At 36.6% G+C, this 16,054-nt stretch overlaps 1 protein-coding gene across 3 annotated transcripts in view; it reads left to right on the top strand.

Annotated features, from left to right (window-relative positions):
• The window catches only part of LOC136848052 (nucleolar protein 4-like), a 252,514-nt gene that overhangs the window by 188,634 nt on the left and 47,826 nt on the right, over positions 1 to 16,054 (top strand). For all 3 annotated transcript variants that reach the window (XM_067120183.1, XM_067120184.1, XM_067120182.1), the window contains 3 exons: positions 7,042 to 7,179; positions 7,930 to 8,141; positions 9,719 to 10,502. In XM_067120183.1, the coding sequence (XP_066976284.1) occupies positions 7,042 to 7,179; positions 7,930 to 8,141; positions 9,719 to 10,502 (1,134 nt within the window). The remainder of the gene's footprint in view (positions 1 to 7,041; positions 7,180 to 7,929; positions 8,142 to 9,718; positions 10,503 to 16,054) is intronic.

Here is a 16,054-nt window from a genome sequence, read left to right as displayed (position 1 = left end):
ACTAGAATTTTCAACTTGGACATGAATTGTAAAAAGCTGGAAATATTTATCAGGTGACACTTTGAACGTTCCATCCATAGCCCAGTTTTTATATTTTCTTAAATCCTCAATCCCATCATTCGTGATAAATAATAAGATTCGATTTTCATCGTCGACTCCAGAATCATACTGGAGGAATTTCTCACCAGAATTAAGATTTTGAAATTCGGATGGAATTACAAATCCTGTCCTTTCAGAAGGAATTGGTGGGGTACAAGACGTTTCCTGTTTCCAATGCCTAACATTCCTACTTACATGTTGCAAATTTTGGAGCTCAGCACGTGCACAGTCATCTACAGATGATAAGCACTCCGCAACCAAAGAACGAGTAGGACGACCTGAAGTCATTGCTTCTTTTTTCAGCTCTTGAATGGCTGCCTTGGCTTCTACTTTGCTCTTGGCGGCACTGTGATTGTGTTCATTAACATGTTTCAAAATTTCGTAATCATGGTTCTTTGATTTTGAATGTAGTCTTGCTGGACATGATTTCTGTTTTCTTAACGCACATTCCCAATAGATTTTTGTTCCTTCCTTGTTTCTTCCGTTGAGATGATACATAAATTGTAGTTCATCAATGAGAATATCCTTTCCACGTTCACTTGTTATGAAAGCAGCCATTATGGGTACAGACTTCAGAGAATACTGAAATAGTATATGTCTTTTTCTTAAAAAAAGGTTAGAACGAATTTCTTCTTTTGGTAAGCAAATAGATATAAACAAAAGGAGAAATGGTAGTTTGGGTAAGAATGGACAATTATGAAGTGGAAAAAACATCCAGTGTGGTCTGTTTTGGGAAAAACACTCTTTAGTCCATTTATCGAAGCTTTTTCAAAGTCACTCATAACCGTGTGGGGTTCTAGTTGTACTAAATTCTAAGTATATTAAACAGATTTTCATATGTACGGTCACTTTTGTTGGGAAGAAATGCAAAAGCACGTGGAAAACTAGAATTTTCAACTTGGACATGAATTGTAAAAAGCTGGAAATATTTATCAGGTGACACTTTGAACGTTCCATCCATAGCCCAGTTTTTATATTTTCTTAAATCCTCAATCCCATCATTCGTGATAAATAATAAGATTCGATTTTCATCGTCGACTCCAGAATCATACTGGAGGAATTTCTCACCAGAATTAAGATTTTGAAATTCGGATGGAATTACAAATCCTGTCCTTTCAGAAGGAATTGGTGGGGTACAAGACGTTTCCTGTTTCCAATGCCTAACATTCCTACTTACATGTTGCAAATTTTGGAGCTCAGCACGTGCACAGTCATCTACAGATGATAAGCACTCCGCAACCAAAGAACGAGTAGGACGACCTGAAGTCATTGCTTCTTTTTTCAGCTCTTGAATGGCTGCCTTGGCTTCTACTTTGCTCTTGGCGGCACTGTGATTGTGTTCATTAACATGTTTCAAAATTTCGTAATCATGGTTCTTTGATTTTGAATGATTTCTGTTTTCTTAACGCACATTCCCAATAGATTTTTGTTCCTTCCTTGTTTCTTCCGTTGAGATGATACATAAATTGTAGTTCATCAATGAGAATATCCTTTCCACGTTCACTTGTTATGAAAGCAGCCATTATGGGTACAGACTTCAGAGAATACTGAAATAGTATATGTCTTTTCGTAAAAAAGGTTAGAACGAATTTCTTCTTTTGGTAAGCAAATAGATATAAACAAAAGGAGAAATGGTAGTTTGGGTAAGAATGGACAATTATGAAAGGAGACACGATAGTTTGGGTAAGAATGAACAGTTTATAAAATTGAAAGGAGAAATGGTAGTTTAGGTAAAAATGAACAATTATGAAAGGAGAAATGAAAAGAAATCTTTAATTTGCCAATGGCAATCTTCCGCCTGGAAATATTCTGCATGGAAATATTCCTTGCTGGCAATTTTCCGCATGGCAATTTTCCGCCTGGCAATTTTCCCACTGGGAGTTTTCCTATTGCCATATATATATATATATATATATATATATATATATATATATATATATATATATATATATATATATATATATATATATGTATACATATATATATATATATATATATATATATATATATATATATATATATATGTGTGTGTGTGTGTGTGTGTGTGTGTGTGTGTGTGTGTGTTGTGCGTGCTTTAAGCTCTAAAGAACATGTCATGTTGAAATGCAAAGGACAAAAAACAAGAGGTGTGGTCCCGGCCAATGTTGTCTATTCCGGCACAGTCAGCAGTAGTGCATAGTAGAAGAAAATTATAAAGTAAGCTCAGGTACGTACAACACGCTTCAAAGGAGCTAACAAACTATTATAATTGTTAACAGAAAGGAGAGAAGGACGGTCGCCATCGATCCCATCGATAAAATTGACCGTGATGTCAAATGGTTGGAGCCCTTTTTCTTTGTGTTTCCGTATGCACGGAGGGTAAAAATAGGTGTAATTTAAATTTAGCAAATTCTGAGAGGCAATCTCTCCGTATGCTCGAGTTTTTATTCTGACCACTATAAAGACAAGAAATCGGTACATTCACATCCATGTTTTAAGAGTAGTTCGTGTAAGCAGCCCTGGGTTTATAGATGATGAAATTGATGCAATTAGGAATGTGGGCAAGAAACTGAAAAACTGCGTTGCGAACGGCAACAAATATTTCTTATGATAATAGCAAGAGAGAACCGTTGAACTCAAAAGAACTTCCGTTGCCATTTAGTAATAACTTCAAAGGTCTCCTCCATTTGCTAAAAACTTTTGTATGAATGTGGGATTCAGAGAGTCACACAGCCAAAAAAAACAAAGCATTTAAAAAGACCCGTTTGAGCAATTTCGAAGAACGTGCAAGCTAAATCCAGTCTCATTCATGTGACAAATTCCATATAGTGGTCAAACTGAAAAATGACTTTAAAAGAGAATGGAACAACATAAAAAAATGTGTGACATTGCACGGGATAACAGTCAAACCCCTCGTTCATGTTAGAAACAACAGTGCCGTTATTTGGACAGGTGCTTGAAAATAAGTGCACTCTGACATGCTGGGAATTAATGTAACTGAGATTAATTTTATTGGAGGCTGTTTTGATAGGAATATCAACGCAAGTCTAGCATTTATTCTGGTCCAGACAAGGGCACGATGTACTTACCAATTTTCTTTTGAAAATGATACAGGTGTAAGGTTGAATGTCCTCTGAAAAACAAGATTAAGTGGCACACCCACCCTCTGTCTGGGAGACTCACTCCGCCCACCTTCCTTGCCGTCAACAGTTTTTGAAATTTGTTGGTGGTTTTGCAGTTTCAACATGGCGTATGCATTTTGGACATCTCTCTCCTGCGTATCAGTTCTCTTGAAGGTGTCTGAATAGAGGGAACCTATTTCTGATTTTTTACTCTGCTGTATATTATATATATATATATATATATATATATATATATATATATATATATATATATATATATATATATATATATATATATATATATATATATATATATATATATATATATATATATATATATATATATACATACATACATACATACATACATACATATATATATACATATATATTTATATATATATATATATATATATATATATATATACAAACACACACATATATTATGTGTGCATGTGCTTAATGTGAGCGAAATGTGCATATAATGAATAAACAAGCAATGGGTGCTATAAATCTCTTATTTCGGTCTCCAACACATCATTATCATTTGAATCATTACACAGATATTAGAGAAGTGTATTCTCTCTCTCTCTCTCTCTCTCTCTCTCTCGTAAATTATTTGCACCAGCCGTCCTCCTAGTGGCGGCCCTCTCAAGGACGGTATCGTTTTGTAATCCGATCTGCCCACTTCTCTCTCTCTCTCTCCGGTCTTTTCCAGGTTCATATTTTATTGCCTCCTAGCTTTTTGGGTCACATTTTTGTCTGTGTCCGTTTCAGTTTGTCCCTGAGAGCCACATTGCGAGAGTATGCGCGTGGGTATGCGTGGAAGGACGCGTATTGTCAGTCTGCGTTATGAAATCAGTCTCTTCGATCTCTTGTTTGTATAATATTTTGATTTATTTTCCTGGTTCTCGTCAGTGTCCCTCCCCCCTTTGCCAGCCGCTGCATTATTGAGCAACAGCCAAAGATTCGTATTCCATTCAGTTTGTTATTCGGTACAGGATTCGGCTGCGTCTGAATGTTTTCTTCCTCAGTCCGTTATATATATATATATATATATATATATATATATATATATATATATATATATATATATATATATATATATATATATATATATATATATATATATATATATATATATATATCTGTTGTGTGTGTGTGGGTGGGTGATTTTTCTAAAATAAACACAAATTTACAAGGATGAAGCGTATAAGTCCATTATTTTGCAAAGCAGATTTACACGGAATGGAAGACCCATTGGTAAAAAGATAAGAGAAACTAGGTGAACACAACAGCAAATGAAGAAAGATAGGTCACAATTGCATGGTAGACAAAAGCAGCAACGCATGCCAGAAAAGGTGAATTGCTCTTCGTCTCTCAGACTGAAGAGCAACAGCATCAGCAATATTGCCAGGGAGACCACTCAACGGTTGTACTGTAGAAGCAATGACAGACTCGCGGTATTGTGCGGTGTGGCAACGTAACCCCTCGGCAGAATGTGAATGCTAATGCTTCGCCGAGCAAGCAGCACACAATAGTTCTTGGGGGAGCTGGCACTGAAGGTTCTAATGGAGGCTCTCTGTTGAAGTAGAGATTATGGAAGGTGACCACACGGGATATTATCTTTCTACGATGGCCATAGTTAGTTTTCTTCACAGAGGAAAAGAAAGAAAGAAAGAAAAAAACATCAGCCTCGAAGAACTGTCTCAGGGAAATTATGATGGTTTTTTGTATTCCGATTGAATGTGGATGACGCATTTAGTGCTTATCTATAAACGTTCTAAGCGATAGTTTGATTGGTATGTGTATGTATATATATATATATATATATATATATATATATATATATATATATATATATATATATATATATATATATATATATATATATATATATATATATATATATATATATATATCACTATAACACTATCTTTCTGCTTTAAACATTGTCACTTCTTATGTATGAAAGTTCATGAACTTTTTTGTATGAAAGTTCATGCACTTTTTTGTATGAAAGTATAACTCGTTGAAATGGTTCGTTTATGTAAATGATTAGATTGATAGGTCTTTAACTTACCTTTTGTTTTTTCATAAGGTTAAAGTTCGGAATTTTAAATGGTAGTTCTTTGCGCAGTGGAGAGCGGTTATGTTATTGATATAAAGACGGCGCCACCATTTCTTTATATCTATAGCAAAGAAATGGTGGCACAGTCTATATTCATTCAGATGACTCGGAAAACAGTATTCTCGTATACTCTGTACAATAATGTTTTACACTTTATAGAGCTTTTAGTCAAAAAATGTTTGTCATCCCCTACTAAAACTGAGTTGAGAAATAGACCTTGCAAGATTAACAATATCCCATGGTTACATTATTCGTACATTTTCTTAGATTATTGATTGATAGTCTTATCTCACATTTGTGCTGAAGGGATGCCACGATGTATTTCCATTAAATCTGTCAATTGACCTTATTTTGAGTTAGATGAATACAATATTTTTTTTATTAAAAAAGAAAACTTTCTACCGTTGCGGGAAAGATCATTTGCGGAAATATTCACTCGAGATTTTCATATAGAATTATAGGTTAATTGGGTTTGCATCTTTCATTATTTACATGAAAGTTAGTTTTCTATGAAAGTCTTTTTCTAAATTTATGGATTTATATCACTTTGCCTTTTGGCTCTCAACTCCACTCACAGAATTTAGCAACATTTCTGAGAAACTTTCCAGTCGGATTTTCGTTATTTTTTCTTTCACTCTGCATATATTTTATACTGGATATTTCATTCATGAAAGATACAGTGAAATTGAATCATCTTTCAAGACGATGAGACTGGAGTTCCTTTATAGTGCCTGTGTTCCATAAAAAACATTGTAGGAAAATCTAATTCTTGTATAGGAATTAATTGCCATTACTAGGAGCTGACCAGTATGAGTGCCCATTTTACACATAACTCAAGTCAGCCCTTAACTAAGTCATCATGAAAACAAATAACATTTATTTCACGCAACTTAAAAAAAGGGAATAAGGCATTAATTCAAATAATGCTTCATTGTCCTTATTCACGAAAAATCCAGTGCCATGTCATAAAATTTTATCAAAATCTTGCTTATTAACCCATAACCATGTACAGTGCATCTGAATGCTTCACAAAAAATCAAGAAAACATGCTTGCCAATCTAACAATATTTTTAAAACAAGATTGTATTCCTTTTACCGTACCTCCGTTCATCTTCTCTTTGACCTTACTTTCCGCCCTCTCTTAACAACTGTTTCATAGCGTAAGTGCAAGTTTTTATTCCTGTTACACCACTAAAACCTTTTCATTTGCAGTTTCCATTTCAGCGCTGGATGACCTCATAGGTCACAGAGCTTGGCCTTTGGCCTAGACTTAATACTCCATTCCACTCATTTGTCTGAAGTTGGATAATCATTTAGAGTAAAAATCCAAGCGAAAGACACTCGCCAGTTTGCCGCATATTGAACATCTCGTCCATTCATGGAAAGTAATGTAATTCTTGTGTGTAAACGAAACGAAGAAAACTTTGTTTTTCCAGGGGTCACGATTCACGAAAATACAACAACGATATATTTAGGTTTCCTCGTAGATGATGTAGGTCCGATGGGTATAGTTTGAATACTAATGCCGCCTTTTATTTTTTGCATAAGCCTTGACGTTGATTGTAGTCGAGCTTCAAAATTGCGTGAGAAAAGCATCTCCGTGGTATATGTCCTCGAGCACCGAGATATTTTAAATGACTAGGGTTAGGGTTAAATTATTGTCCGTTTTCTTTGAGCTGTCTTATAATTCTGCCCCGTTTTCTTTTTCAGGATCAGGAGGGACACGATAGAATTTGCTTCAAAAAGGTTGCGGTCGTGGAGGACTTCTTCGACATCATTTATAATCTCCATGTCTGTAAAGAGGGCAAAGACCAGAAGCATATGGGGCAGAAGAGGACTTACAGAGCGGTGAGTATGGTGGACCAGTCATCTCAGTTCATACTCCTATTTATTGAATAGGAACATATTGGCTCCACTTCTATCGTTTTCATTATAGATATTCGTACCAGTATAGCAGTTTCAGTTTTCAGAGAATTTAGTGGAAATTGGTACATTGGTGTTATAGAAACTTAAAAAGAATAAAGCTTCCTTAGTGGCAGTGATATATGAGAGGCTACAAAGAGAATTTGCCCCAGCACGCATCTGGGCTGGCCTGGCCTCGATGCGATCAATATCGTTGATATTTGAACATTTTCGCTCAGAGAATCTATATTTGACAATGAATTAACTTTATCGTGGCATAGACATTAAAATAGCATTTAAATTACAGGCTTGCACATACACACTAATATATATATATATATATATATATATATATATATATATATATATATATATATATATATATATATATATATATATATATATATATATATATATATATATATATATATATATATATATATATATATATATATAAATATATATATATATATATATATATATATATTATATATATATATATACACACATATATATGCTTAAAAATCCCAGTAAATGCATATATATATATATATATATATATATATATATATCACAGTTGTAGAATTTTAAGACAGTTTGAAATTTTGTCATACGACTTATTATTATTATTATTATTATTATTATTATTATTATTATTATTATTATTATTATTATTATTATTATTTATGGCATTAGGTGTCGGAGCGTTACGCCTTCGTTCCACGGGAAGCAGTCACTAAATTCCTGGTCCTGTGCACCGAATGTCCCAGGAGGTCGGTTGGTGTTCACGTGGGCGTGGGCGTTCCCGTGGGCGTGACCACCTTGCCCGGAGGCCCGCAATTAGCCCCGCCCATAGCGCCGCCCATCTCGAGCAGCATGCAAGTTCAGACACAAACGACCGTTGGAAGGTAAATGTTCAGGAATAACGCCCTTTAATGCTGGCTGACTATAATTATGCAGTGATTTGCCAAAAATACGGAGAAAGGGAACGAGAGAGGGGGAACTGAGAGAGAGAGAGAGAGAGAGAGAGAGAGAGAGAGAGAGAGAGAGAGAGAGGCACCGCAACGCTTAGATTGTGAATGTAGTGTCGATTTTGCGATACTTTTACATGATGTTGGTGTGCGCCCGCTTGTGTGTTTGTCGCTGTATAATGTTGAGAGGAAAGTAAAGGGAGAAAAATAAAAACTCTGTGGATTATGCACACCACATTTCAGTTACTGCTTTGACATATTTTGTTTTTAGACACACCCGAGTCGCTTCTACTGTACAACAGTTATTGTTCATGTATTTGAAATAGTATAATTCAGATGCATTTTTATATGCATGATAAAATTTAAACATGAGAACTTGAACAGCAGATTGACGCAAATGAGTAGTATTATAGGGGTACGATTCAAATCCTATCCTGTTAATGACGTTTACTAAATGTTAATTTTCACTCTCATTTGATAAGCTAATTATGCTTCCATTTGGTTTTGATGGCCACATTCATCTCATCGTCACCAGTGTCACACAACGCATTACTGTCATCATTATCTTTTCATATCTCAAATTACAAGCAAAGTCAATTAATTGGTAACCTAACTTGCTAAATATCGACATTACCACGTCTACGACGGAATACCCAAAACAACTTGTAGTAAAAAACCAGAAGCGCTACTCAAGTGATGCAAAAAAAATTCTCACACTATGTTGTCATTTAGAGATGAATTCTGGGCAGTATATCAAATAAGAATAGGATCAAGTAGAATACCTCATGGGTAATACTCGTACTTTACTTGTATTGTACAGTCCACTTATCTGTTCTCTCTCTTTAACTTCTGATCTCACCGTCATTCCCCTTCCTTGGTTGCATAACTCGATCTTTCCCACTCTAGAGGTGAACTATGACTTTCTAGACAGACTCGAGGATTATTTTAAGCGTTCCATTTCTTCCTGAACGCTCGTGGAGCTTCTTATGTTTGCAGTAAAGTGACCGTTGAATTTGCCCTTTTACGAATAAACTCTTTTCAAAGCGCTGTATATATAATTTTATATCCAAATAGTTTTTTTGGGGGGGGTGTTTTGTTAAGAGCTTACGAAAAAGGCAGCCGGAGTTACAGCCACATGACAAATATAGATGCTGTGTTGGAGGATAACAGATTGTGTCCTGAGATGAGAAAGATCTGTTTTGATATTGGTCCTAGCGTTTGGTTGTGCTGAATTACTTCAGGTGGAAAAATAGCAATAGGGAGATACAATGAACTTATGTCGTGAAAGAATATGTTTTCCACCAAGAGTCACTTGGTTAACCTGCGATGATTTTGAAATTCAGTTAACGCTGACGATCGAATTTTGAAATGTATCATAAAGTTGCACGTCATTATCATAATGGCTTTTATTAATGTTATTATCATCACTTAGCGACAAAAAAAGGCCATTAACTTGTAAACACATTAAACACGCAGAGTAAAACCGTGCGCTAAACGACTCTCTTTCTTTCCAGCAAAACATCTGACGAGCGGCTGGGCGATAAGCCGAGGTTCCTCCCCATGCTTCCTCAGCAGCAACAGCAACCCCCTTCCCAGCATCAGCATCAACATCAACATCAGCATCAGCATCAGCATCAGCACCAGCAGCCTCCTCAGCCAGTCGCAAAGCCTCAGCCAGTGCTGAAGCACCAGCAGCAGCAGACCTTGCCGCACCCCATCCACATACAGCCCATCAAGATTCAGCCCAAGACCAAAGGAACGGAGACCCAAACTCAGTACAGTCAGCAGCAGACGCCCCATCATCAAAAGCAGTTACATCCTCAGCAACACCAACAGCCACAACAACAGCAGCAACAGCAACCTAATTCCATGCAACAGCAGCAAGCTCAGCAGTCGGAACAGCAGCGGCAAGAACAGCTGCAGCTCCAGAAACAACAGCAGGAGCAGAAGGAACGGGAGGAGGCATTCGATAAGAAAGTCAGCGCCGTCAGCCACGACTTGGAGTACAGACTTCCCTTCACCAACATCTACCTGAAGCACTGTCATAACAATAATAATAACAACAACAACAACAATAACAGCAGCCTCAATAACAACAATAACGCCTTGGGTGACAGCATCTGCAACAGCGTTAACGGCGACGGCGACATTCCCAACAGCAACGGCAACAGCAACAGCGCCGATAACAGCAGCATCAGTGATAAGAACAATGGCATATTCCACGGCAGCCCCATCGACATCATTAACAATAACAACATCATCAAATACAACAATAATTTCACCCAGACTCAAATAAAGGTGAGATGCCTCTCTCTCTCTCTCTCTCTCTCTCTCTCTCTCTCTCTCTCTCTCTCTCTCTCTCAAACATATAGGAAGATGGACTGATATGCATTATGTTCAGGTTTTCATTTTTCCAAAATATTAATTTTTATTTACTAAACAAAATCGTAGTGATAATAATAGTAATAATATATCTCCTTATTCCACAAAATATTCAGTTGGTATCACAAATAATTGTCATTGTCTTTCATTGGTTGTAACCGTTCCGTGTGTGGCGGCAACGTCATAGGCAGACAGTTAACTACAATGAATTTAGAGGAAGCGGAGTCTCGCTCTAATGATGGAGTGCCTGAACGTGGGTCCAGTACTAAACTGGTTTCGAAGATACAAAAGGACACCATTTCAAGATTAATTAGGATAACCAACCTCTTCTATGTATCCGAGTGTGAATGACGCGGAGAGTTTAATCCATGGCCTGACAGGTACATTACGACTACCCCATTCTTTGGAGAACCGTTACGCCGTGCACTCTGCCATTTCCGGCGCAAAAGAAAACGGCGGAATAGAACTCCACAGAGGAATTCATAACTCTAATCATGTCGCTTTCACTCACGTTCCCCGTGGCTCAGTCGTCGCAATTTTAGTAAAACGACATCGAAGCATTAAGCTCTTGCATCGGAGTTTAGTTAGATCAAACGGTAACGTGGCCGGATTCGTATCGCATTTTGATTTTCATCTGCATTTTTTTTTCCTCTTGGAAGGGTCGCGCCAGTAAGTGTTACCTGCCTGTTTCTACCACGGTAGTGATTGCGACTGGTGTTTCCTCATATGTATTCTGTATGTCAAGAATAAATATAAATTTTGCAGTTTGAAATTATGAATTCAGAACCAAGCGAAAGTATATGTAAGTAAAGTCATATTTTTTTTGGCAGTTTTGCTAAATATCTGGCCGCCAGTAAAGTGCCGTGGCGTGAAGTTGACTGTGTGGCTTTTGCAAGCTAATCAAATCCCTCTTAACTTCCTTTTGAAGGTGCGGGAATTTTGGTTACGAATGTTGAGAACATGTGGCTTTAATTTTCAATAGGATATTGGTAGTTTATTTCATTTGTAACAATTAAATTTTCTGTATTTCTACGAATCATATATATATATATATATATATATATATATATATATATATATATATATATATATATATATATATATATATATATATATGTGTGTGTGTGTGTGTGTGTGTGTGTGTGTATGAATGTATTTTACTGTAATACAACGGTACAATATGAAGATAAAAGGCCCATAAAACACTATTTGAACATTTGCAACCATATATTTCGAGCACTTCCTTCTGGTAAAATATGGACATATTTTACTAGTTAACAGGGGCACAGAAGGAAGTGCTCGAAATATATGGTTTAAATGTTCAAATAGTGTTTTATGGGCCTTTTATCTTCCCATATATATGTATATATATATATATATATATATATATATATATATATATATATATATATATATATATATATATATATATATATATATATATATATATATATATATATATATATATATATATATATATATTTGTGTGTAAGTATATATATATAATATATATAGACTATATATATACACACATACATACATACATACATATATATATATATATATATATATATATATATATATATATATATATATATATATATATATATATATATATATATATATATATATATATATATATATATATATATATATGTGTGTGTGTGTGTGTGTGTGTGTATATTAAGCTACTGATATACCCTACCATTGAAGTAACTCTACCTTGAGAATAACTTACCAACGGGAATAATATATAAGTGCGTCTGTCCTGGACAGGTTTCGAAACTATGCTTGTTGATGGCTGAATGGTTAAGTCACTGTCATTTCTTTATCAAACCCTAAAGGCACTGGTTCGAATCTTGGCCAGGGCAGATGCACTTACCATTTTGAGTGTATGTTTTTCTCAAGGTAAAAGTGTATAATTTAGAGCACAAAAAAGTCACGCGTGAATTAGGAACAAAGCTATTTGTATGCATGTATGTATGATTGTGTGATTTGACATTAAAAGAGCTAGAGTGTATACTTACTGTCGCCCATTCATTTGTATGACCGGAACTTGTATCTCAATGCTTACAGCAAACTAAAACCTATTACCATTGATAAATTTTTACTGGAAAAGGAAATGGAATATTTTACAATCAAACTCGTATCTCTCTCTCTCTCTCTCTCTCTCTCTCTCTCTCTCTCTCTCTCTCTCTCTCTCTCTCTCTCTCTCAACGAACATAGTAGACGCGATGAGACCCTCTTGATGGGACAGTCACAGAGTATATTCCGAGATCAGGATAGCTGTAAAGTTCCCCATAACTTTGGAAATCCTTCTCTCATTCCTTCCATTCCTGAGAGTAATTGACTTCTGCTTAACGATAGAAAGGATAGAAAAGAGCCGTAAAATTATTCAGTCACGTAGCGAGAGAAAAAAACGTTTCTTTAAATATTTTGCAAGCAAAATGTTATCCAGTGGTTTTTGGTGCGACTCTGTAGTAGTGTATAAGGCTTAGGAGACCCCGTGAAACATAACAGATAATGAAATGCATATTGATGGAAATTAAGTTCTCAGAGTATGTAATTCAAGTAAGATTTGCTCCCACATCTGCTCGGTAGGGACAGAAAAAAAATTCTAGATACGAATGATTAATTAACAGTCCGTTTCATGTTAAGTAGACTCGGGGTCTTTCCAGTGACATTGTCATTAATGAGGTAATTAACATCAACTGATGGGTTAATATCTAATAATGAAGCTGTTCATGAACCATTAATTTCCTCCTAATTTTAGAGTAATTTACCCATCCCAATTAGGCTCAGATTTCTTCTGCAGTTATTGTTTTGTTTCATTATTAATCGCTTCTCTTTCAGCAGAATACCGCGGTACACTTTCATCTAAAGTTTTTTCACACTTTTTCTCATCTTTTTAATCAACTAGTCTTGCATATCAAGAACTAGACAAGTAAAGAATGCTCCAAAGTGTCTTCGGCGCAATTGAGTTTTCTGTACAGCGTATAATCCTGTATGTAACTTTCAGCCACTGCCCATGAAACTCAGTCACGGTCCGGTGGTGGCCTGTGTTGTTGGTACCTATAGCTTGCCAGAAGTACGATTATGCCTAACTTTAACCTTAAATAAAATAAAAACTACCGAGGCTAGAGGGCTGCAATTTGGTATGTTTGATGATTGGAGGTTGGATGACCAACATATCAATTTGCAGTCTCTAGCCTCCGTAGTTTTTAAGATCTGAGGGCGGACAGAAAAGTGCCGACGGACAGACAAAGCCGTCACAATAGTTTTCTGTAAAAGAAAACTATTAAGCATATTGTTTGAGAAGTCCATGTTAATTCAGCAGCGGCTTATTTTGCTTTTATTTCTTTTTACTAGTCTCATCCCTTTTTTTCTATTTTTCTTCTTGTTTTATCTTGTATGAGATTAGGGATATGTGATGTGAAATGTGTAGCTTAAGCAACAGATTTAAAACTGCAGTGAGTGGCTTCATGGGTAAGTGTAGAGGTGGAGAGAGGGATTATTCCTGAGTGTTTTAGGATTTGTGGATACCCTTAATCAGTTGCCCATAGATACATATCTATACGTGGAAGTAATGCAAGTCCAGACAGACTCGCTAACATCCACATATAACCTTTCAGTCGCCTATTTTATTTGGAAGGCATGAAATCCAATTTTGAGGCTCCCGACTCCCTGAGTTGCTGTTAGGGGTATTTAATGGACTTGAGCCCTTGGACCTGTTCATTTCATATTACTCTAAGATAGGGAGAAAATGTCACTCCATTTCCATTTGGGAAATCTCCGAAACCTTCTCACGGTCCATTTTCAAGTCAAGGTGTTCTTAAAATCAAAACTAAGGTGTTGGTCGTGTGATTTTTGTTGAGACGAAATACACGAAGTGGCAACTGCGCTCGCGACCCCCTCTACCAGAGCTCAGAGCTGCTTCCCCCCCTTCAGTGTGCCTCAGACCTCGTTTGAGTAAGGATACAAGGTGATGAGACGAGACCGGTCAATCATCTCTGGTTGTTTTTCTCTCTTTACTAACGGAATAACTGAGTGATTTTTGTGAGGCAATAAATCATTTTGTACGAGTTGGAACGATGTTCACAATTTCTTCTTAAAACAGTTCAATTTTGCGCTAAGAAACGAATGAAAGCGACGCGCTCGTGAGATAATGTTTTATATATACTATAAGGCCTTTATAGTATAGAGCCACATCTCAAGGATAGAACCCTCACATCACTCCTTCCCCTCCCCCCCTCCTTGTCCTCTTCTCTGGGGGAATCAACATGGCTCACAAACGAAAGCCTTCCAATGTTGTCAAGGTAAGTCGATGGGTACAACACCCACTTTCACAGTGAGGGGAGAGAGCTCCCCTCCTCTCAGCAGGGAGGGGGTTGCTGTGTTCGTCAGTGTGTGTGCGTGTGTGTGTGTGTGGTGCTTAATAGGTAATATATTGAATTTGTAACTTTTTTTTGTACCCAATCCTATTCACGTGTGACGCGATCATGGTTAATTACATTTGAGTAGCCATAGGAAACTTTTCACAGACTCGACCGGTATGACCGAATGTAAAATTGTAGTAGCCCAGGTGTGTTGTTTCCTGAATGTAGGGAGATAGGTGTTTATTCTAAGCCAGCTTAGGTCTAAATATATAGTCGTGTTTGTATTCCGTATTTTTTCGGCACATGCGCGGGCAATGTTTTGGATTACAGGTTTCTATCAAGCATTTCTCTAAAGGTAAAACTGTAAATGGTCCTCCCCAACTGCAGAACGAAAAGGTAAAATGATTTTTTATCGTTTCCGTATAGCGTTGCGTGTGCGGCAGCATTGGAAATGCACACACGTGTGCATAATCGAGGAGACGCGTACGCACACACTCGGCCAGTACACAGCCTCCGGGGGTAAAACATTTCGCTCCTGTCGTTAATTAATTTTTCCTTATATCCCAGACGCTGGGACGGGTCCATCAAAAAGGGGGACACAAATATTGCCGGTGTTTTTATTTCGGCATTGCAAATGATTGGACTCTTTGTTTTTGTTTTCCCGGATTCGAATAAGATGAATTGACCAAATGTTTTGAATGATGGAGTTGTTGAGGGCGTCAAATCAGTGGGCGTGAAATGGATCAAAGTTAAGAACTTGCTCGTCATTTTAAACGTTTATTTTTTGGTTTATTTTTCGAGTCCAGTTCCGGGTATTTTTTAATTGAAACGAACACGTCCCGGAGAACTGTCTTGAAGTTAGACGAACTGCTTCAGATTATGATTTCAGTTTTGGTTTTGGTATGGGTGAATATCGTCTGAATCAAATAGCTGATAACTAGGCCTATTTTCCTTTTAAAATTCTTGGTCAGAGCGCATCTTTTCATCTAGCTTGTGGCAATATGCCTTGGTCACGTGATGCTCCTATTTGTAATAAGTACGCTAGCTCTAGCAAAAAACCCTGGTAATGGTAACATTGCCTATGCTAGACTC

This window comes from Macrobrachium rosenbergii, chromosome 18, assembly GCF_040412425.1.
Source record: "Macrobrachium rosenbergii isolate ZJJX-2024 chromosome 18, ASM4041242v1, whole genome shotgun sequence".
In the NCBI taxonomy this organism is placed as follows: domain Eukaryota; kingdom Metazoa; phylum Arthropoda; class Malacostraca; order Decapoda; family Palaemonidae; genus Macrobrachium; species Macrobrachium rosenbergii.
This window is presented reverse-complemented; position numbering and strand designations above follow the sequence as displayed.